Source organism: Anastrepha obliqua, chromosome 3 (assembly GCF_027943255.1).
Source record: "Anastrepha obliqua isolate idAnaObli1 chromosome 3, idAnaObli1_1.0, whole genome shotgun sequence".
NCBI lineage: Eukaryota > Metazoa > Arthropoda > Insecta > Diptera > Tephritidae > Anastrepha > Anastrepha obliqua.
This window is the reverse complement of record NC_072894.1, coordinates 116636880-116661581: the sequence shown is the minus strand read 5'-3', so window position 1 is coordinate 116661581 and position 24702 is coordinate 116636880. Positions and strand designations below refer to the sequence as shown.

Below are 24702 nucleotides of genomic sequence, written 5' to 3'. Positions count from 1 at the left end.
CGCTTGCAGTTCATTCAAGGTAACGACAATGAGCAAGGCAACGGCAATGAGCAAGGTAACACTAATGAGCAAGGTAACGACACATTTTTTCGTGCGTGCAGCCTGTTAAACCGAATTATAAGACGTTATCACGTCAAAAGGATACCATTCTTTGGCATTCCCAACATTCTCCTCTTTCATTTGAATGTTTGACCTCGAAATTTTATGGACAATTATCAACCACGTTGGTATCAGTGCCGCAGATATAGTGAAGCTCTGAATGTCAAGTAGTAGCGTTGTATGACTGAAAGCATCGAAAACCTTTGGCAAGTCTAGCGCTACTAGGCTAGCTTCCTCGCCGCGGGGATTTTGCTTAAGCCCCCAATTTATCTGAGTATTCATAGCGCTAAGTGCTATGGTGGTACTGCACACTTTACGTAAACTATGTTATCCGCCATGTGTTTCGTGAAATGTGGGAGTGGAGAGATATTCGGCGATATGAGTCCCCTTGGCTGTCAGATTTCCAAAGTTTCAATAGTTGGCACTCTTCATATTTCCCATTTTTCAGGCATTATAAGTAGCGATTAGTTTTTTGGCTGGTTGTGCAGCCTTCAGGTAATCCATCTTTTCACCTTTTCTACCGAAGGATGTAAAGGGGTTTCCAATAAGAGGTGTTATTTTGTTAAAATATCAATGGTTTTGTTGCTTGTGTGGCACGTAGCACCGTATTGTTGAAAATAAACGTTGTCCAGATCAATACCATCCAATTCCGGCCCCAAAAAATCCTTAATCATCTCTCGATAGCTCAATCCATTCACCGTAACTGTTGCTCCAGCTTCATTTTCGAAAAAGTAAGGCTCTCTTATACCGAGGCCGTATAATAAATTATCAGCTGAAAAAGTTCGCGCATCTCTTCGTGTCCGGCGAAACACAATTACAATTAGATACTTTAGTGGGACCTAACGATGGACCAAAAGCTACTCACACCAGAGGTAAAATTGCAGATCTTGGGATTTTCTAGTTGCAATCTTAGAATTGAGATCCTTTATGAGAGGATGTGTTTGAGCAATCCTTATCACCTTGTGAAATTGACCTGCCCAAACTCTCGCGTCCAGCCGGAGTGGGAAAGATGGCGAAAGTGTTCTCAGTAAGTTCCATGAAGTCGACCCAATTAACTTTGCTGAAGTTAATGTAGGTACGGTGATTCACGGAAATAAAGTCGGCAGAATGCAATGCTTTTCATGGCATCGATAGAAACAAACCGCCTTTAATACTTCGTCGGCAAGGAATGTCGAAGAAACTCGCGTCTTTGGTATCAAGGACCCTGGCAGGAAAAACATCTGCGGTGGACAACAGCGGAATTACGAAAAATACCTTCAACTCTCTTATTATGAGCAGCAAAAAGCGTGGAAGACCGCCAAGAAGATGGGCAGACGAAGTTGATGCAGATTTACGCGTTATAAATGCTAGGCGGAGCGACGCTAGGAACCGAGCCGTATGGAGCGCGATTCTGAAGAAAGCGCTGGCTTACCCAGAGCGGTTATTGCTATGATCATGATGATAGGGATGTGATTGATAAAGGTGAAGTTTGAGCCAAAAACGACACCAAGGTCAACAAAAGGTCTGTTTATGTAAAAATTATTCAGGAACTTGCCAGTAACTTAATTTCCGAGAATTCGCTCTCAAAGAGAAAAATATCAAAAAAAAAAAAAATACATGAACGCAAAGCTAGTAACAACTTACAAATTTTACGAGCAGCGGATTGAATTGTGTGCGGGAAAAAAAACAAAAATTAAAAAAAAATTAGTTGAGCTACCTCGTATTAAATTTAAAAAAATTAAAGCAAATAAAATCTAAATAAGGAGCTTAACATTACGCGATTATATTTTATGAAGATACCTTCAATGCTGCTGTCGATTTGTACAGGGTGGGCCATAAAGCGTTTGCTTTTTGAACCACCTATTTTTTTGAGAATGGTAACACAAATGACATGTCAAATGTGTTCATAATTTACTTAAAGGTTTGACATTTACGAAATGGGACGCTATACGCTTGAACAAAATTGGCAAATATTGAAAACCTATTTCCAAAGTGGTGAGTCTTCTTCTTCTTTTCTGATTTTCACATCGGTGGCTACGTCAATAAGCAAAATTGTCAGATTTGGGGTTCAGAAAATCCACAAGTTACTGTAGAGAAGCAAATGCATCCACAACGAGTCACTGTTTGGAGCGGTTTTTGGTCTGGCGGCAGCATCGGGCCATTTTTTTTCGAAAATGAGCGAGGAGCCGCGGTTACAGTAAATGGCGAGCGTTACCATGACATGCTCAACGAGTTGTTTCCAAAAATCGAAGGGAATGACATGAACGACATTTGGTTTCAACAGGACGGTTCAACTTGTCACACTGCCAAAGTTACACTCGAACTTTTGGCTACCGTTTTTGAAAACCGAATAATCAACCGAAATTCCGATATCAATTGGCCGCCTCGGAGCTGTGATGTAAGCCCGTTGGACTATTTTTTGTGAGGAGCCGTTAAGGACAAATGCTATGCGAACCATCCAGAGACGATTGATGCTTTAAAACCCGAAATCGAAGTTGCCATTCATGAAGTTGGAGCCCAAACAATCGAAAATGTGCTTAAAAATTGGGTTGATCTGTACTGTAAAGCCAGTCGTGGCAGTCATTTGAACGATATTATTTTTCATTCATAAATGACAAAGTTCAATCTTCAAAATAAAAAAAAAGTTTGAAAAAATATTGATTCGTTTTTTTTTTCATAGCCGATTTTACATGGCCCACCCTATATTTAGGAAACTGCAGCAACGGTAACTCGTAGATGATTTGCCCCGATCTGGTCGCGCATCAACGTCTTCAACAGATGAAAACGTCGAACAAGTTAAAGAAATGGTGCTGGAAAACCATAATTTAAGTTTGAGAGAGGTAGCTCGTGACCTTAGCGTGTCTCACGAATCAATACGCAACATTTTACACTGGCTGCTCGACTCGTTCCAAGAGAGTTGAATTTCTTGCAAAAAATTAATGGGAAGAAGGTGGCTGAAGACATGCTTCAGCAAGTGAATTCAGACCCAACGTTTATACAGCGCATCATAACAGGTGATGAGACGTGGTTTTATGAGTTTGACATGCAAACCAGTCAACAGGCGGCTGAATGGCGCTATCCACATGAGCCGAAACCCGAAAAACCACGTCAAAGTTGGTCAAAAGTCGGTCAAAAGTGAAAGTCGTACTACACGTTTTCTTTGATTATCATGGAGTTGTGCACTCGGAACTCATTCCAAATGATTCTACGATAAATAAAGAATATTATTTGGAAGTCATGCGACGTTTGAGAGAGCAGGTGCATAGGAAACGGCTCAATTTCTGGAAAGAAAACTCATGGATCTTGCACCGTCTCACAAGGCTTATATTGTGAACACTTTTTTGACCAAAAACTCGACGAATATCATCGAGCAACCACCGTATTCATCGGATGTAGCTCCCTGAGACTTTTCCTTTTCCCAAAACTTAAATTGCCACTCCGCGGACGCCGCTTTGCGTCGATAGAGACCATTAAGGAGAAGGAACTGAAGAAGATCTCTTCAAAGACGTTTAAAAGGAGCTTTGATGACTGCTGTAATCGTTGGCATAGGTGTATTGCTTCGAATGGAGCCTATTTTGAAGGGGCAATATAAATTTTGATGATTAAACAATTATTTTGCGTTTTATTGAACAATTCCCGGAACTTTTGACGTGATAACGTCTTATAATTCGATTTAGCCGGCTGCACGCACGAAAAAATGTGTCGTTACCTTGCTCATTTGTCGTTACCTTGCTCATTTGTCGTTACCTTGCTCATTGCCGTTACCTTGAATGAACTGCAAGCGAAAGCGCGAAACGAACGACAAAGCAAACAAAGCAAACGAACGGCAACGTTCGACATCTTGCTCTCTCCTACTTAAGTGAGCGTATATGTGTATGTATGTATATGCGCATATGTACATATTTAAATTCACGTATTTGTATTTGCATATGCCTTCTTGTTGATTATTATTAATTTGATTTACTTGAAGAATTTAAAATAAAACCAAGTTTGTTAATAATACCTGTTGTTTTAATGTTATTATTATTAATTTTTTTATTATATATGAAGGAAAAAATGTATGGTAATATTTACCATATACCTTATAAGATATGTTGTATACTAATATATGTATATAAACATGCATATACATATATAATACAATTTCGCGCAATTTTCAAACAAAAATATTAAATCTATATGTAAAGATGCATACAAAAAACATATGGACATATCAAATGTATGAATCTATTCTGTACGCAAGCAAATGCAAGCTAATGTGCTTGAACTGCAAGCGAGAGCGCGGAACGAACTTCAAAGAGCACAATCGGCCCCCGCGTTCGGCAACGTTCGACATCTGGCTCTGTCTTACTTGAGTGAGCATATGTATGTATGTATATGCGCATTTGTATATAAATTCACATACTTGTATTTGCATATGCCTTCTTCCTGTGTGCATGATAATGAACCATTTCTCTGTTGAGAATAGGACGATGATAGAAAAAGTAGGAAATGAAAGGGAGTGTTTGGAGTGTAAAGTGTCTTGAAAAAGGCAAATCGATGATGGTGCCTCTTAGTGTTGTTGACTTATTAACGTCTGATGCACAATCGAAATTGAAGATATCTTTCATGAATTTGATAGATGTTTCGTCATTTTTCACGTTTGTGTAAATGTAACTTGACCTATTCCATTGCAATTTCATTTACCTCCTTCTCTATATCCATACAAAATATCTATCAAACAAATAAAATTAAAATTTTGTTTTGAAAATTGCAACCATTCCATCAATATTTTCTTATGACGTTGTCACGTTAAACTATCGTCAGTAAACCGACTTTACAGACAACCTCTTTTTTGTTAAAATGTATATTTACGTACATTTTCCATTTTAATCACCATTTTTATTTAAATTTAAAGTTTTGACTCAATTCGCAAATTTTAATTCGTGTTTATTTTTACCTTACGATCAGTTGTTTTTCTCAATTGTTACAAATTATTTGCTTCATAAGCAGACCCAAGGTAATTTACAGAGGCAAGCTGTTCACTGAAAATATGATACTTAATTGGAAGAATTCCAGATGTTTTAAGCGTCATATGGAAGCATTTTTTATAATGACAGATAACTCACATGATGAAATATGGAAATCGCTCTCGATTTCGTTGGGCCAAATTTGGAAATCTTTCAACTTCCAGCCATTTGAATTATTGTCTAACTCACATACCTACACATGTACATACGTAATAGTATTCTAAACATTATTTTTCTTTACTTCTAGGCCGGTTTTAGATTTTTTCAAGTCAAGGTCATTGCTAAAAATTTCAATTTGTCAACTGATCCATGCATGGACTTGTACCTATAAAGAATATGTGCCGAAGTATGTTTGTGTGTGTGTGTGTATGTTTCTCTTAAAATCATTAATGGACTGGAAATGGTGTCATATGTTTACACACACTATGACACACAAAGCATTGCTTCTTTGGCTCACTATCTCATAGAGAGGCTAGAGTTCTGAATAGATCTTTATGGATGGCTAAATGGTCATCAAATGTTTGTATGTATATGTGTACATACATGCAAATATATGTCGTCTAATAGAGCAACTGTTAAAGCGATTAAAATCCGAGTGCTTTTCTCCATGGCTACAACCAAATTGGTGGGTGATAAGGTGAGGCGTGTAATCAGAAACGGCCAGCAATGCAAACGGAGTTGAGAAACTAACACAAAAAGATCATTCATAGGTCTCGTTAATGTGACAATTGCGTAGATTAAAGGTACAAACATATTTACATACTTATGCGCTTACACACACATACATATAATATTAATGTTTGATCGCGGATGGCTAGTTGAAGCGATCTGATTTATCAATTTTTCAGTTGCGTGGCGGTCCTCGGCAATCGAGGAACTTTGATTCGATTGAAAAATCTGTGAATTAAAACATTTGCAGAAATTTTGGAAATATGAAAAGAGTTTAGTTAATACAACTAGTTTTTTAAAGAAATTTTATTAAAAACTTGGCGAAATGGCTTGCAGAGCGGTGTCATTACTATTCGTGACATTGGTACTGGCGCCTCTACCGAATTTTGCTGAAATATCAAAACGACAAAATGGTGCGTGTGTGTGTATGATAATTTTTTTTAATAGGAAAAATATTTCCGCTTAAAATTTTAAAATCAAAAGTAAAAAGAGTGCTCGACTTTACAAAAACAATAAAAGTTGACCATTTTTGTGAAATAATCTCAAACTTTAGCTAAAGATGAAAATCATAAAGTCACAGTTTACATTTAATACAAATAAATGAAAAAGCGCCAAATGCGAAAAAAGGATACGCAAAGTGCATTTGTGTGTATGCAAAGTACATTTGTGCTGTACACAAGTCTACAAAATTCAATTTTTTTTTGTTTTCATATGAGACTGCATTTCGGTGTGTTTTTGTGTACTGAACACGATTCTAAGGCTCAAAAGTGTTTAAATTACTACTTTGAAAAAAAAAAAAAAAAAATGGAGATGAATACTCGTACTTTTTGGTTCAGCCTATTAGACAGGGCTAGCGGAGGTACATCGCACGATACTAATTACCCATTCGCATGCCCTCTTAGGCCCACTCACCTAAAATGCTTCTCTCTCTGGAAGAACAGTGAGTGTCCTGGCGTTACCGTTAGATGAGCTAAACGATGACGGTCGGTTACTACACACACTGACAGGCCCTAGTGAACTGCAACAACGACAACAAGCTGTACTTTATTATTTTTCGTTCGCCATTTTTAATTTCGATTTTTTTATCTCAATGTTATTTAATACGTTGAAATTAGATCTTAACAATTGGGCTCTAAAGGGTTAACTCCATTTCATTTTAATTATTTTTTTTTTTGTGATTTTTTGTTTGGTTTTGGAATTTGCATATGTGGTTTTTGCAGTATAAAATTCAAACTTGAATTTGAGTACAGGTTGAATTCGCGAGCACGTCAGGTTTTTAAGTTTTTATGGGCTTTTGCCCCTACTTTTTTAAAACTTCGATTAAATGCGAACTTTTGGAGGCCGAAACGGTGTTCAGCGTACAAAATACTATTCTCACCTCTCAAAACAAAATAAATTTAGATCTGCATAACTCATTTCCGTTCAAAAGTATTGCTCAATGTTTTATAATACGAATTTTAAGCTTAAAATCCAATCGTAGTTTCAGAACTTAATTTGTGTTCTTAAGGGTAGTGATATTTTTTTAATAAATTTTTTTTCCGCGCGAGAATGATAATACTGCGCGAAAAGTTCAGGGCGATCAGTGATTAGATTAGGCCTGTGGTGGTGTCAGATTTATTTTGTTGTTGGCTTATATACACACACGTTCACAGCTTGGTAACAGAATTTATATATACATTAATATAAGTTTACTTTGTGGCAACTGCTGAATTTTGAAAGTACCAGCTGACGTTTCCACTTGAAAGTGTAACATTTTTTCCTAAAAAATTTATTCAGAAAGTTTTGCCATTTCAGCCCTCCTTGCATTCCTTTTTCTTTACATAAAAATTGTGTATCAGCAAAAACAAAAAAAAAATGAATTATTAATTACTTTTCACTGTGGATTACCAAGACAAGAGCCTATGCAAAACATACACCACTTTTTCGATAAAATCACAACCGTGGCTGCTGTGAAACACTCTTACAGTTGCTGATGTTTAATCATGCAGGTTCTTCACTCACGGATGTAGTTCGTTAAGATCGTAAAAAAATTGTTTTTGTGCCGCTATGATGTTATGGAAAACTGTACAAGATCGTTTTGCGCCGTACTGTAAGACTTAAGCAACCCTAGGCATTAGTGCGACCAGCAAGCACAGTACCGCGCTTCTCCGATATTAGAGTTCAAACACTCACTCTTTGACAGGCAAGATGGAACTCTGAACGGTACGGTAGATAGACAGCGAGACTAATACCAGATCTTAAAAAGTGGGTAGAAAGAAAGCAAGGTGAGTTATCTCACACAGTTTTTGTCCGGACATGGGTTCTTTCGCAAGTATTTGTGGCAAATGGGAAAAGTGAGCCTACCAAACTGCATGTATGGAGGTGCTGAGTATGATGATGCGGAGCACACTTCCTTTAAATGCGAGAGGTGGAACATAGAGAGAACAGGTCTGCAACGAGCTATTGGTGTATTTACACCTGAAGAAATTATCGACAAAATGATGATAGACGAAGAAAAATGGAATGCCGTCGCAAATTTCGTGGAGGATATTATCCGAAAAAAGAAGCGTGAACTGGAAAGTTATGCTGAAGAGCATTGTGTTTCTGAAATTGAAGGTTTCTCAAAACAGGCGACCCTGGACGCAGGGTGAGTAAGTAAGTGTCCTTCTTAGGACGCCGTCTTGGCCCTCTACCTCGAAGCAATGCGGAAGCAGTCCCGGGGTGGAGGGAAAAATCCAAGAGAAGAGGAGGGATATTTTTAGTGGAAGCACCACACACGTATTAGCGACGGTTACTATATGCTGCGAAGGCATTTTAAACCCAACCCTCATAATTTGACGAAAATAAAAAAGCGCTCGAGTCAATAGATCTAATAAAAGTTTGAGAAATTATAATCAAGAGCCTTCAAAAGCTGTTTTTAAGATCATAGCCAGAGTCGTATTATGGATCGATAAATATTCATTTGGCTTTCTTTAATATAATATTTAGGCTCACAATAAAAACTATTAGCATTCGATCGAGAGGACTTCTAAGTGCCTTTCTGTTTCGCTTAAACATTAGAAGTTAGATGGAACTTATGCATTTGACAGCATTCATGTCGAAAGTACCAAAAAATTACTAGAAAATCAAGAATACTGGAAAAAAAGTCGAAAAATAAAATGTCGTAAAAATATCGAATATAGATTGGAATATAGATACAATATGGTGCTCGTAAATCAGTTGATTTGTTTTTTTTTCTTTCACCGTGTCCATCTGGCTGTCAGCTCAGAATGAAACAAGGCAAATTCATTATTTGCTTTCTAGTTTCCCAATACTTTGCTTTGTCAATCAAACGTACAGAACTGTGTTGTTGGTCTAGTGCCACCACCTTAAGGGGGTGGTAGGGTTTAGCGCTAAAAAAAACACTTTTTTTTTGAATTTTTTACAGAAATATGGCTTAAGATACTTTAATAAAATCAGTTGCATGTTATTGTACATCTTTTCAATAAGTTTTTAAAAAATATTAATAATAAAATATTGACAAGTAAGCCCATGACAGAGTTTTTTTGGAGATATGTTTTTCGAGAGGGGCTCTGCGGTGCCAATCGGCATTCGTCGTAGAATCATCTGAAACCAAAAAAGTCGAATTTTTCAGTTAAAGTATGACGTAATGCTCCCCCCCACATGAATAAAATTTTTTTTTTTCATTTTTGTATTTTTGGTGGCAAAAAAACGTAAAACGAGCATTTTTGGCGAAAAATTTCGCCATATTTGTAAGTGAAAAACAACCTTAAAAAAAAAAAATAAAAAAAAAAACAGTGTGGGGGGAGGTATTTTTGATTTAGAAAACGTGTGCCAAATTTGAAAAGAATCGGTTGAATAGTTTCGGAGTTGTGATTGGCACCGACTTTTAAGAAGTCGTTTCGGGAAAAACGCGTTTGAAAAAATGACTCTGAAAAATTATCTATGCTCCGCATTCGAGGTAGAGTGCCTACAAAGGCTATAACTTTGAGAGTTCCGCTCCGATCCACTTAAAATTTTGACACAACATTCTTGAAATGATTTACTATAAGATGAATGAAGAAAAAAAAATTTCGATTTTTGTGACCCCTAATTTGAGTCCCTGGGCATAGGAGTATAGGAAACGAAGTAGCAGACGCATTGGCACGAGAGACTGCGACCTCGCCATTAATAATTAGGTACCCGAAAACCCTTCTTTGCTATGGGGCAACAACCACCATCAAAGAGAAGCTTAGAAATGAAGAGCTAAGGCTAAGGAAGGGTAACTGAGACCAAATTATGGTGTTGGCGTAGCCCCAAAAGAGGTTTAAAAAACTCATAACCCTCCGCAAGGATAAACTGAGAATCCTCATGGGCATTCTCACAAGCGACTGCAGACTGCGAAGTCGTCTGCACAGGATAGGGATATGGTCCACTGATTCTTCAATCATTTCTCCGAAAAATCCCAGAAGACTCCATTGCATCTTATTCTTGAATGTGATGCTATAGCGCGGAAAAGGTTGATACATATCGGCCAACTGCAGCCAGAAGAACGGCACATACGCTCAATACAACCCAGCTCCATCTTGAGTTTAATAAATGTACTGGATCTGGTTGGGGTACTGTGACGATTAAAGGGCACAAAAAACCATAAGGTCGAAGTGCAAACCACGAAGTAATCTAATCTAATCTAACTTTCACTTCTCATGCAACTGATGGTTCAGATATGACATTTTGCGCTAAAACTCTTCCATTCTTTCAGATAAGAACATGAAATTTCACACTATTTTTACTCCACAGGGTTAGAAAATCATTAAGATCGGGTCACTCATAGCTCCTATAAAATTGATTGTTCAGATATGAAATCCTCAAATCTTTCTTTAGAACTTCCATTGAGATAGAACTTTGTGAGCTGCTTATTCATCAATCATACAAAGTATTTTAGTGAAAGTATCAAAATCGTTGCTCTTTAAGGTACATCTAAATGTTTTTTCTAATAGCTATCGCGCCCCGGCACGCAATTGGAAACCTTCGAGTGTATTTCTGGCATGAAAAAGCTCCACATAAAAACCATTTACCCTTAATTATTTTTTTTATGCCAGCGGCATTATTGTATATAATAAAAAAGAGATCTTAAAACGTTTTAAAAAAATGGTACTAAGTATTAAAGTTTTCTCGAAGTTTTGCATTTTTTGTCGATGTATTTCCTTTCGGCAAGTCATGATTTCGAGATTTAAACATTTTTTAAATTTGAGCATTTCCATTTTCGACTTGTACGGATCCCCCGCCTGATATGCTGAGAACCTCATCGAAACCTGAGGCACGTTAAATAATTTTGTCGCATTCTATAGTGCTAGCTAGCGCCAATTATAAGCATCAGGTTAGGCAAAATTCGTCCCTTCTTAGTCGTTTCAACGTAAATGTTAGGCTCCATGCATTTCATCATAAGCAGATACGGTGTAAAATACTCTCACAGTTGTATTCCTTTCCCAAAATGAGATTAATTTACTGCACTACATATAATGACCCTCTTGTAAACCTCATACTGCTCACACTCATTGCTCCATCGCCTTCGGTATTCTTTCTCTACATAGCGCAAAGGTCTATTTCGATATTTAAATAAATTTTTTAATTTCTTTCGGAAAAAATATAAATATAGTTTGAACATAAGCAAACTATTAAGGAAGTTATTTCCAAATACAAAACTTTCTGTAGAACCCTCCAAGGGTGATCAAGCGTATTGTTGTCATTAGTGCAGGCCCCATTCACCTGGCATTTTAGGGAGAGCATAGGTCTTATATACTGGCCCATTACTCATCATTAACCTACTGAGTCCATAGTATCTTTTATCAGAATGGTGCAAGTCGTTTTTTGGTTTTCAAGGCGGCCCCTAAACCTATTCTTATAATCTCAGCCAATAGTGGCTCGAATGCCAAGACACGGGTACGCGTACTGAAGATAGATAGCGGGCAGATGTGTGACGAAAGAAGTTACATGGTTTTGTGCTCGGCTATTACTAATTCCATCCGCTCTACTACCGTTTTCTAATAATCGCTCTTAAAAAGATAGTACCTGAGCGGATCAGTTTTGTAGCTCATCTGTTTCAGTTAGCGTTTGACATCACTCAACGTCGTGTAATAGAACATATAATGTGTTCTAGGGATACCCACCTCAGATATAGAGTAACAACTTTCCATCGAGCGAAGACTTTATAGGCTATGGGTATATACTAAATTTGTTCATAAAAATTGTGTCTTAAATAATTTTTAACACCTCACACTCAACGAAAAAAATGCTAGCCGAATGAAATAAAGCTCAATATTTGGCATCCAGCTATGCTAGCATGAATGGCATACAAACGCTGATAACCCCGGCTGGTGACACTATTTCCTGATTCACTCAAGAATTAACAAACATACGGGGCGCTAACATTTAAATCGTCATAACTCAAAAGTAAAAAAATACACTTATGCTGGAAACTGGCTGGAAACTGGCACTAATAAGGCATTTCATGCTAATAAGCGCTCGTATGGAGGAAAACAGTAGCAGAGGGAGTGCGGATTCGAGTGCATCGTATTTTCCAATTATAATTTTTCATTTCATTTGGCTTAAAAACAACAATTTTGAATAAGGCCACTTTATTGGCCAGCGTGCGACAGTTTGGCCAAACCAACAAAAAACGCTTTTAGGCGAACACTTAAAAAAAAAATCAAAAATAAATCAACAACAAAAAAATAACACCGATACACGTTGATCTCACTGAAAAAAATTATTTCGAAAGAATTTGTTGCAAAATAAATTTTCTTTGTATTCAATTTTAAATTGGAATATCTTTTTTATCCATACTCTCATTTTGATAAAATATACTCTACTTATATATTACAACTGAATTTGCGATATCCTTACGAGTTACAGCCGCATGAAAATCCAGCCAGTAGTTTGGAAGATTAGTGGGTTCAAACAGGCAGACAAATAAGAATTCTAAAATTCCAAATTCTAAATTTTCCCTACATCAACTTCGGTCCGTTTAAAGAAACTTTCAATGCACAGATACGACTTTTCCACTGTTTTATTTAAGTATAGATTTTCAGCTGATTTCAGCTACTAATTTTTGTTATGGGGTCGCACCTTTCGACAAAGTTTATCGGAAGTTAACTGACAGTTATGCGCTAACCAGACATTAATAAATCACTTTTTAACCACCTACCGAATTGTGTTCTGGCTAAACGCTTAAACCGACATTGAGACACGTCCAGAAAGTAAGTGTACTGGGGGCTCTCATGACGGTAAGAAATGTTTTTTCGACTAATTTTCGCTTCACAACGTGACCGCGTCTGGCATCGACGTTTCTCTAGCGAAAAGTATTGATTCAATCTTCTGCCAAGCGCGAAATTCGGGCCGTCATCCGCTCCACATTGTGTAATTGAAAACTCCAGTTCAGATTAAATATATATATAATTGGCGCATACACCCTTTTTGGGTGCTTATCCGAGCTCCTCCTCCTATTTGTGGCGGGCATCTTGATGTTGTTCCACAAATGGAGAGACCTACAGTTTCAAGCCGACTCCGAAGGCAGATAATTTTTATGAGGAGCTTTTTCATGGCAGAAATAAACTCGGAGGTTTGCCATTGCCTGCCGAGGGACAACCGATATTAGGTAGAAAAAACTGTTTCTTAATTTTAGTGTTTCACGAAGATTCGAACCTACACTCTGTGAATTCCGAATGGTAGTCACGCACCAACCCATTCCGCTACGGCGGCCGCTGCGGTAAAAATTATTTGTGATTATGATAATAAAAACGGCCGTACTTCCGTGCATGATACGACCTATACCATAAAGATGAAGTAACTCGAGTATTTAATTAGACGGGATGTTTTGTACTTCCCTCCCCCTGATTCCTCTGACATGTGTGGCAACAGATTTTCAACGGAAAGAGGTAGCTGGAGAAGTGGGCTCCGAAGCAGGCGGGAGGTTTTTCCGAGTCAGGCATCAAAACTTATGTAATTTTTTCTTCAATAAATTTTTCGAAACTTACACAAATTGAGTACACTTATTTTCTAAAAACTCAGCAAATACTCCTTGACAAATTCATATCAAAAGGTTTTGCTATTCTTCTCTAGAAGAAAATTTCGACATTGGCGCATATGATGACGAGGAATTTGTGCCGGTGAGTCCTTGCAGCGTGCAACGAGCTGGTGATCCTGATCTTACGAATTATGATATCATCTCTTCGTATCACTTTGACGAGTACTATCACCAATATCAGGGCGTCAGTCAAATAATTGGTTCGACTGGATATCAGACCGCTTATCACTTTGAGGAGTACTCCAATATGACTATCGAGTCCTCACAAGCATTCCCCAAAGGTGTGCCTGATGCATTTTCATTTGAGTGCACTTTTCGTGTACCCGAATTCGATCCGCCAAATGAGTGGTTTCTCTTCGAGCTCTCAGACTATAGATATGAATCCCAGATGAGTGTGATCATGAATCCAATTTACAATGCGCTTGAATTTTCGCTTCCAAAATATGATGGTTCACTACAGACAGTAACATTCGAGGAGTTAGAAGTAAGCTTTGGAAACTTGCTATGGACATACTTATTTTTTAGTCTGTAATAATTATGCATTTTAATTAGATATTTGATTACTCATGGCACAAAGTAATGTTGGGCGTTACTCAGGATGCTGTGCGACTGTGGGTCGATTGCGAGCCTGTACCTGATCGAAATGGCAGCCTATATACACCGTTGGATGTGCGCAGTCCAATCGACTCGACTGAAGGTGCCTTTACAGTGGCACGGGATTGCAAAACTAAAAGCACAGTGCCTGTAAGATAAGTTAATTTACTGAACTAGGCTTAAAAATACACTCAGAAACCGTTATTCTTTTTAGATTGACTTACAATGGATGATATTTAGCTGTGATGTTGATAAGCCTGAACGTGCCACCTGTGAGGATATTCCCAAATACGCAAGAGCTCCCAAAGAGATGGTGGAAAAAGAACCGCTTCCCGCACCACGACCCACCGTGGTGTCTTCGCCAACACCTGGTCGTCCGGACTTAACATTTCTCACATCAACTACTTACCGACCATTTATGCTGTCTTCTACCCCCTCTGCGCTGCAGGGACAAGAATTACATGCTTGCCCGGAAGTATGCCCTAGAGGACCACCCGGACCACCTGGTCCCCCTGGGCCACGAGTAAGTTAAGAAAGAAAACTACATCACAGTGGATAAAACAAATTTCATGTTAAAGGGTTTCGAAGGCACGCCTGGTCAACCCAGCCCATATGGCAACCAGTTCGATGGTCGCTTAAGTAAAGGTGAAAAAGGTGAGCCGGGTGATTTTGGCATGCCTGGCTTACCTGGAGCAGAAGGGCAGCGAGGCTTGCCAGGAGCTCGCGGTTTTGATTGTGTACCGGGACAAAAAGGAGAATCCGGCGCCATGGGACCACCGGGGCCTCCAGGGCCTTCAGGAGCTTTTATAAGCGATGAGAAAATCAGAGAAAGTGTAGCGAACATAACAACTGATTTGTTAGGTTCCAGAGGTGTGTCAGGTATGCCAGGCTTACCAGGCTTACCAGGCGCCATCGGACAAAAGGGAGAGCGTGGTATACCAGGATTGGACGGAGGTATGGGGGAACGTGGTGAAACCGGACTGCCAGGAGAGAAAGGGGAACGTGGGTTTGTAGGCCCAGCAGGACCTGCCGGACCTCCCGGACCGCCAGGTGAATCAGGTACAATACACAGCGAAGTAAGAAATGTAGAAGAACGTGAAATACGAGAGATTTGCTTAGCTGTTGTTAGAGGTACAAAAAATGTCTCCAGTTGTATTGGAAAATACTTTATTTTAATATTTGCTCTTAGATTACATTAGTGAAATTGCTTCGACTTTGACGGGACCACCTGGTCCACCAGGTAGACGTGGTTATGGACGCCCTGGGCCACCGGGATCTCCAGGAATACAGGGTATATATTGTTCGCATAAACATATGGATAACAATTTCACACGTTTACATCTATATTTTAGGTGATTCGGGACCGCAGGGACCACCGGGTGAACGTGGCTACCCCGGTATTCCCGGCCTACAAGGGCCACAAGGTGAAACTGGTCCTCGTGGACCAGAGGGACAAAAGGGTGATCGTGGTGACGATGGCGTTGGTCAACCGGGACAAATGGGTGCACCTGGGCTGCAAGGGCCTGAAGGACGTTGTGTGGATGGTTTGCCAGGCAGACCTGGTGAAGCTGGCGTTGTTGGTGCACCAGGCGAACCGGGTGCACACGGACCACCTGGGCAACCGGGAGTGTGTCCGGATTGTACTGCTTATCAAGCAGCATACGCCTATCCATTATTGCTTGCCCAGCAGCAACAGAATAATAAAGGTCCACCGAACTACTACAATAAAGGGCCGCCAGTCAATTACTACAATAAGGGTTAAGGCTTACGGGTTATTATGAAAATTTGTTAATTAGATTTGTTAATAACAAAAAATCCTTAAATAAAAATTTCCATTTTTGAATTCTATAACATTTAATTTTTTTTTAATAAAACGAATAGTAAAAAAATTCATATATTTTGGTGAGACGGTGAAAGGAAAAACCTACAGTCATTCTCTTTGTTCCTCAACCGATACGGTACCCGCACCCTTCTTATGGCCATTTCGAATATTCTGATAATGAAATACTTCGATCTATGCGGAAAAATCGAGTTATGTGGTTAATAAAGTTCGTACAACTCAGCGTTTCCAACTCTAAGAAGTCTGTATCGTCTTCTGTTGGTTATTCTGTATATAATCTTCGTTTCGTGTATTTTTAAGATTTAAAATAAAAATCTCGATGGTAAGTTCACCAGGCCTAGAATGAAATACATATGTACCAGAAAATAGAAAAAAGAGCAGAGAACGGTAGAGTAGCGAACGATCGAGCATCTACCGAACCGAACATTTTCAAGAAGGCAAGAAATAAGCAATCATGGACTTCTTAAAAATCCAGTATTCTAATTAACATTAATATTAAGAAAAATTATTATTTTTTCAATATTATGTCGGTATTATGTAAATGCCAAAGGCTGTTTTGGGTGTTTTTTCGGAAGGAATAAAAATTAAGAAAGTTCGACCGAAGCTCAACTGAAACCGAACAGAAATTTTGTGGTCGAACATGGAGAAGCTGAAGCTAAAGGTGGTGGCAATAGACCAACAACAATGTTCTGTACGTTCGATTGTCAAAGCAAAGTATTGGGAAACTAGAAAACAAATAAAGAGTTCGCATTGTTTCATTCTGAGCTGACAGCCACATGGACACGGCGAAAGAAAAAAAAACAAATCAGCTGATTTACCAACACCACCTTTAATAGATTCGCCTTGGAATGTGTTGGTTGGGTAATAAGTTTATAGCGTTATAATATATTTTCTATTTCTGCTCTAAAAAACTATGTTCATTGCATTTTTGAGTTATTTAATTTTTTATTATTGTAGTTTTGGGGCTTAAAAATGGAATACCCAGCAGGCAAAAACCAACATTTTTGACACCTGCTCTTCTTTGCTTTTCGAGGCCAAAAAGCTGCCGACGCAGCCCGGGACATTTATGGACGTGCATGGAGAAGTTGTCATAGGCGAGTCTATAGCACGGAAATGGTTTGCAAAGTTCAAAAATGACGACTTTGACGTCGATAACACGTCCGCAGCGGAGGTCTTCTGAATTCGATGAAGAACGGCACAAATCACTTTTGAAGGAGGAAGGTCGCCTAACCAGTCGAGAATTGGCCGAAAAAGTGAACTGGGATCACAAAACGTTTCTCAATCTCCTTCATTTACCGAAAACTTGGGAGCCTGGGTGCCTCACGAGCTTAACGAAAAAAACAAAGAAAGTCACCTTCAAATTGATTCTCAGCATCTCGCCCGTCATCGGCCAAGCGCTTTTTGTAGCGAATCGTCACAGGAGAGGAGAAATGATGAAATGAAGTAAAGAAAGAAGTGGGTGGCTCCACAAGATACGCCAAAGCCGAATCTTCATGATCATGATATGTGTTTAGTGGGACTGGAAAGGCATGGTGCACTGGGAAGTACTCGAAAATAATGCCACGGGGAACAAGGAGTTCTACATTGCCCAGCTATTCGACTGAAATACTTGATCGACATGGTATACCCATATTCCTTCACGACAACGCTAGGTATATTGTTGCACAAGTCGTCAAAGCCGCACTCTAAGAGCTCGAATGGGAGGTCTTTCTGCATACGCCATATTTTCTGGACCTTGCACCGGCCGATTACCATCATTTCCACTCCCTGGCAAACCATATGAAGGGCGTTATCTTCGATAACAAAGAGGCCCATAAAAATTGGCTCAACAACTTCTTTGACACCAGACCAGGCGATTTTTGGTGGGGCGGCATCAAAAAATTGGTCGAGAGATGGAAAGAGGTGGGAAGAGGTTGTAAGCAGCAACGGCGAATATATAATTGATTAACTTATTGGTATAATTATTGTTTTTGTTTAATTAAAAGTGTTCGGGAAAAACGCTACGAACTTATTCGCCGACCCAATATATACACTCGAGGCCACGCAAACCTTTCCACCCCATTTTTTGCTTTCTAAAACTTTTTGAAAATTAAGACGTCTACAAAATAGAAAATAATGCTTCAACATAAAAATTATTAATTTTTAACTATGAAGATATTTTGCCATTTACATGCATATGCGGATTTTTATTGTGCATTCATCATAGTAATTTATGTATTTTCTTTTTCACTTCTATGTAAAAGGAAAATAAATCGCAACATTAATTGTGAAAAGTATGTAGATTCCTCTTACAACACAATACAAGACGTGGGTAACCTTAAAATTTTCTGGAATTGACTAATATAAATCATTTGTTGGCGGTGTCATTTCGAAAATATAAAATTTTAAATTTTTATATACTTAGCATCGTGTCAAAAACACCTTAAAAAGTCAATTTCGTGCAATGAATTTTTACGATTTCAAATGTGGCCTAACTCTAACAAAAAAACAAAAAAAAAAAACCTTGAACGGATTCATTCTGTTTTTGGGTATGAAGGACCATCTAAGATTACAGCATACGACTGGTTTGTAGAATTCAAGCGGGTCGTGTTATTCTCAGTGACGAATTCAGTGAAGGTCGTCCATCAACTGCTTTTGTTCAAGCCCTTGCACAGTGGTCCGGCGGCCGGACAAAATTCAATTTTTCAACATTTTTGAAATAAAAATATGATAATGCAGATGTTTTCTTAAATATTCAAGGTAGATTTCCTGAAAATATTACTTAATTTAAAAAATTTTTCATTGTAGTTTTTTGACTTTAAACATGAAATTGTATGCAAATCGTACTTCATACAAGAAGTGTCTGCAAATAAATATTACCATTTGATTGTTAGCCAAATATTGAAAAAAAAGATAATTGAATATATTAAGGGAAACAGTAATAATTCTCTTAAGTTGTGGTACAAAATCCAATTTTTTTTTTTTGAAAGTTCAAAATTTTTCGAATTTTTTTTTTTTAAAGATCATTTTTTCGAGTGGTCCACACCGGTCCACTTGAACTCAACATGAGTGATATAGCCACATATTTCAGCTATGATCTCAAACTGAAACCTGTTGCGCAAATTAAAAATAATGTAGCTTTTGTGCATTTACCCACAGGCAAAACGTTACATATGGCTTATGCAATTTTGTGTAAAAGACAGAAAAAGACATCACAGACCCCATCAGCATTAAGAGACAACTAAAAAAACAATGACTGATTTATTAAATGCTTTGCTTTGTTCATCAGATGTAGTTATAATTACAAAAACTAAGGTTCCGAAAAACAAGTCAAAACCATTTTCAAAAATTTGAAAAATGATCCAGCCTCAGAAAGCAGCTCATCAGAAACCGAGTATTCTGAATCATAAAAAAAATTAAAAATGAAAAACAAAAAAACAACTAAATATCCAAAAAAAATTTAAAAACTAAAACAAAAAAAAAAATTTTTTTAATTAAAAATAAAAAAAAAAATTAAAAATTAAAAATAAAAAAAAATTTAAAAATTAAAAAAAAAAAATTAAAAAAATCTAAAACCAAAAAAAAAAAAATGAGGAGAGAATAACCTTACCGTAAACCTCCACGTGGTACTCTCTGGGGTCGTGAAAAATGTAAAAATGAACTCACCAGCTAATTACGGAAGTAACAATGTATTTATAGTATTCAATGAATTTAAAAATTTGCTAAAACTAAGGTCAGGTTCGTCATCACTGATCCTTAAAACCCCTAAATATATGTTTTCAGCTTAATCAAATGAGTTTTTGAATTTTGTCCGCCAACGCCTTCTGGTCGGACCACTGTGCCTTGGAAAACAAAAAATCGATTTTTCCCACTTATTCTTATATATATAATATGTATATATATAATTGGCGCGTACACCCCTCCTCCTATTTGTGGTGTGTGTCTTGATGTTGTTCCACAAATGGAGGGACCTACAGTTTCAAGCCGACTCCGAACGGCAGATATTTTTATGAGGAGCTTTTTCATGGCAGAAATACACTCGGAGGTTAGCCATTGCCTGCCTAGAGGCGACCACTATTAGAAAAACGTTTTTCTTAATTTTGGTGTTTCACTGAGATTCGAACCTACGTTCTCTCTGAGAATTCCGAATCACCAATCCATTGGGCTACGGCGGCCGTAATTTTATGTTTGTAGTAATTTTATGTATGTATGTGTGTACATACATCAAGAATTTTCGAACAGTTACAAGAAAATGTTTCCTTTCGTATGCCTCAATTAGCTCCTGGTGACGCTCAAGCATGCATGTTCTGCAGCTTATATGTGTGCGTGTCGGGTGCTTGACGCTAATATCTAAAATTTTTGATTTTCATCATGCAAAAGCCGAAAACAGGTATGCGTGACACGAAGCAAGTACCAGTGTCACCCGACACGCACACATATAAGCCTGCTGGACATGCATGCTTGAGCGTCACCAGGGGCTACATCAGCCCAACAAGTTTTTTTAGTCTTTAGGGTTTTCTTTTTTACAAGATAAAAAACAAAACAAAGAAATTACACTGAATTTATCTTTCCCAATAAAATTTGATAAACTCCTCACTAGAGGGGCAAACTCCGTGCGAGTGAGGTAAATTTCTTGGCTATTGTGGAAAATTTTTTGCTACGGCCAACTTCTTACAACTGGATTTTGCATTTAGAAGGCGGAGAAAGCACAACCTCACAAAAGTTGCCGCTTTATAGATAAAGTGAAAGCTTTAAAGTTTTAGTGAAGACTTCGAATTATGGTAGATTCGAATTCGTTAAGTTTTTTATAGCAGTGCCAGGCAACGATTCCGAAAATACTGGGATTCGGAAACCGTAAAGATGTTTATAGGTTATAAAAATTCAAAAGTTCATATTGTATATTAACTTTTTTCAATATTATAAGCTTTCGATTATACGAGTAACTGTTTTCGAAGTACGCAGAAGTCGTTCATTTAGCCGTGTCCCACACCAGTTGTTATTATTTTTTTTCAGCCAATGTCCCAGCTGGTGCCAGTTTTACAGTAGCTTTATGCACCAGGGATACCCTGTACGATGTTTGCGCGACAATTTCTGTATCGATAACGGTACAAGGTAGGTGTTTGTCAAGAATGCTAGAAACAAGATTGCGCCCATCAGGAAGTGCGTGGATTCACGTTGGTACAGTTTCATGAGAGAGAAGTGAAAATGCTCAGGAGTTCAGAACAGAGCATGAGTCAGGGTGGCAAAGACCACTGATCTGATTTATTACACTCAGAAAAAAATCCCTCCCTAAAATAAAGAAAACCATTCTTTATTTTGAACTCTTCCAAATTCATTAAATTTTATCGCTTTTGAGTATTTTTTCTTTTAAATGACTATAAATGTGTTGGAAACATAAACCCGTAGTCCTCATTTTGATGTTACATTCTTCTTTGTTATTTTTTACTTTACTTACAATTATCTTATCGAATGCTCATTGCTTTTACGAACATACGTAGTTGATTGTTTTTTTTCTTCGTGATTATATATCTTGTCGTGCAATGGATGAATTAATAGAAATTTTAATTGAGTTGGAAGGCGAACCGTTTTTGAACGTGTTTATTGGTAAGTTTATGGATATTTTGTTTTGCTCATTTTAGTTATTGCTAATCATTTCAATTATAGAAGGAATCATTGAAGCTCCTAAAGCCAAGCCATTTGGATACATTGATCGACACATCGCAGTTTGGACCAAGGGTAATTTTTGAGCATAATCTGCTCAATTGGCAAGCGCAACAGGTATTTTGTTATTTTGTGTATATACACACATACAGATACATATGCATGCAAAAATTCATAATCTTCGTTTTACTTCACTAGGGAATAAAAACACAAGCCATTCACACTGAGGCATGCGCTTTATTGGCAAATGAATATCGTGGCGAGGTAAATGTTTTTTTTATTACTTTTACTTTAGTTATTTATTTATTTTAAATATACATTTCTGTACTTCATATAAGGAATCTTTTGAAGCAATACTCAGTAAGTCGGCGGGTGGATCACAAATCCTGAAATAATATGCGCAAAAAAGTGTCTCACTCCAAAGTATAGGAAACTTCTAGCTGCAACAGTTGAAAATTATTTTATTTCTGCTGAAGTACATCCAAACCATAAAACATTTGAAGCTTTCGCCAATAAAATTGTGGATTTATTTACGAGTGAATCTAAAGTCTGATCACAACCTAAAATTTTTATTAAAAAAAAGTTTTCTAACCTCGATTTCATTTACACAGGATATATATTAAGCCAGGTGGATCTCTGTATGCTAAGTACCACAGTGTATTATTGAAACTTAGACGGGATGGTCTTATTTCCAAAAGAAATGTAGAACCAACAACAAAAGGAACGGAGATTAATTCTTGCGTAACAGGTATATATGTACACAGGTACATATATCGTCGTTGCGAAAGCAATACCGCGTATATCCAATATACAAAACTACATAAGTGGTGAAGGAAGAGAAAACTGATTTTTTACAAAAGTATAGCTCAATTTTTTCACTGAACTTATAATTTATTAATATTATGACAGATATCAATATACAAATAGTAATTCTGCAAAAGAGTGTACGTGAAACTTCAGTTTCTTTGGTCAATTCGTTTTGGTTTTATGCAGTTTTGCAATCGCAATGACGATATGGCTTTCTTAACTCATGAGTATATTTTGGTTTAATTTAAATTTTAAATGAGAGATTATTAAATATTATAATCTGCATTTAATGTAACCTTCATTTAATAAAAAATTACATTTAGATTGCATTCAAGAAAAATCGTGGTTAAAGTATAACGTTGAACCATTCGATGAAGTTCAACTAAAATCGGAAGCGACTTTTGCTGTGCGACGACAAATGCTACAAAAAGATGCCAATTTAAATACAATTTTAGAAGAATGGCCTCAGTATAAGCAGAGTTTTGGACATTTAATGGTATAATTCGTGAGTTTTATTTACATAAAAAATAATTTATTGTTCTTCATTCCTATCTTGGATAGAACTGGATTTTAAGAAGCTGTACCCCGAAAAGCAAAATTTGTTATTTGATAAATGGGAGAGCTTCTGCCAAGCGATTCCACCTTTGCTAGAAATTTACATTAAAGATTCAAACAGCTTAACTACTTGGAGGCAGTTTAAAGAAGGAAGCATCAATGCTGGTATTTAATATGTCTTAAGCCCTCATTTTTTTTAACAATCTAATTTCAGATGCAAAAGACTTAGTCATTTTTTATCTTCTACACTCTGTCTTAATTCCAACTGGCCGAACATATAGAACATGCAAACAGACAAAAAAAACACTTCATCAAGTACACTATTGCAGATTCAAGAAATAGTTTCTTACTGTGGGCACCGACAAGTAGTGAACTTCAGTCAAAATTGAAATTAATGGTAGATGCAAATTATATGGATAAAAGTACGATTCAGCCAATTATATGTTCCATTGGATTGGATTATTTTTATTGCAAGGAATATTATGTGTATTTCGCCGATATATTTTATAAGTTCGATAACCTAATCAAGTGTATTGATGTGTGTTTTAAAACATTCCATGTACTTAACCTTGAGTATCCGCCCGAATGTAGGACCATTTGGCTTTTTGTCCAGCAGTATTTCTATAACATTTCCTTGAAATCTCGCGAGAAAAATGGGTCTATTTGTGCAATTTTAAATGATTTGGAAAAACAAAATAAGACTTAAAATAAGAAATAATTGGAATGGATGTACACGTGCAATGTTCTCAATGCTTACAAATGCAAAAATAAAAAACTAAAACCAAATTTTTTGCATTTTTATTCAATATTTAAAACATTTCATAATCTGAAAATTCAGGTAGATTTTTTAAAATTGAGAAAAAAGCTATTTTTCTTTTAGTAAATTTTTACTAGAAACAAAATAACAGTTTCCCTAATTCCAGCAAATTTTACTCTGAAATGAGTAATATTTTTATTTTCTTTTAGCAAAATATTATCTATTTCAAACATGAAATTTATTACAAATATAAAAACAAATTCCTTAAATCGGGAAAGTTTTTCTCGAAAGCATGTAAACATTTTTTCTTCATTTTGAGAAAATATCAGATACTGAAAAGAGGATGCCTTTTCATAGGCGCCAAATCATTCCCATATTTCTTCATTTCAATAGTCGTTTTAACTTGAACCGAAGACGTTTTTTTTTGAGTGCACAGGTGATGCCAATATCAACATTCTCTCTAGCAGTTAAGCTGCTCTAAAACCGCTAAATAGCTTCTCATTCCAATCAAGGTTGGTCTGGGAATGTTTTAAAATTCTCGAAATCCTAGCATCAAGAAACTTTGTTGCTCTGATGTGAGTACCGGGGCATGAGAGGCTCAAATGGAATGAAATTGCGAACGCTTAAGCGAAAAAGGGTACAAACACTCCCTTCCTAGGTCCTGAATCTTATTGCGGGGTAAATAACAACTTCAATAGCGTTTTTCTAC

The 24702-nt window shown here is 37.2% G+C and overlaps 1 protein-coding gene and 2 long non-coding RNA genes across 3 annotated transcripts; all 3 read left to right on the top strand.

The window, feature by feature from the left end:
- Positions 1 to 5948: 5948 nt before the first annotated feature.
- LOC129242506 (collagen alpha-1(IX) chain-like) lies at positions 5949 to 16221 on the top strand. The gene is made up of 7 exons (XM_054879181.1): positions 5949 to 6169; positions 13836 to 14284; positions 14353 to 14544; positions 14609 to 14917; positions 14973 to 15525; positions 15584 to 15685; positions 15747 to 16221. Exons 1-7 carry the CDS (start codon positions 6082 to 6084, stop codon positions 16154 to 16156), a joined length of 2103 nt encoding a protein of 700 aa, XP_054735156.1. The 5' UTR covers positions 5949 to 6081; the 3' UTR covers positions 16157 to 16221.
- A 5670-nt stretch (positions 16222 to 21891) lies between these two features.
- On the top strand, positions 21892 to 22271 carry LOC129240588 (uncharacterized). Its single transcript, XR_008582085.1, has 3 exons — positions 21892 to 21991; positions 22073 to 22138; positions 22213 to 22271. It is a non-coding gene; the product is annotated as an uncharacterized LOC129240588 (long non-coding RNA).
- Positions 22272 to 23083: 812 nt separating this feature from the next.
- LOC129242833 (uncharacterized) lies at positions 23084 to 23946 on the top strand. Its single transcript, XR_008582220.1, has 3 exons — positions 23084 to 23177; positions 23243 to 23401; positions 23451 to 23946. It is a non-coding gene; the product is annotated as an uncharacterized LOC129242833 (long non-coding RNA).
- Positions 23947 to 24702: the final 756 nt, after the last annotated feature.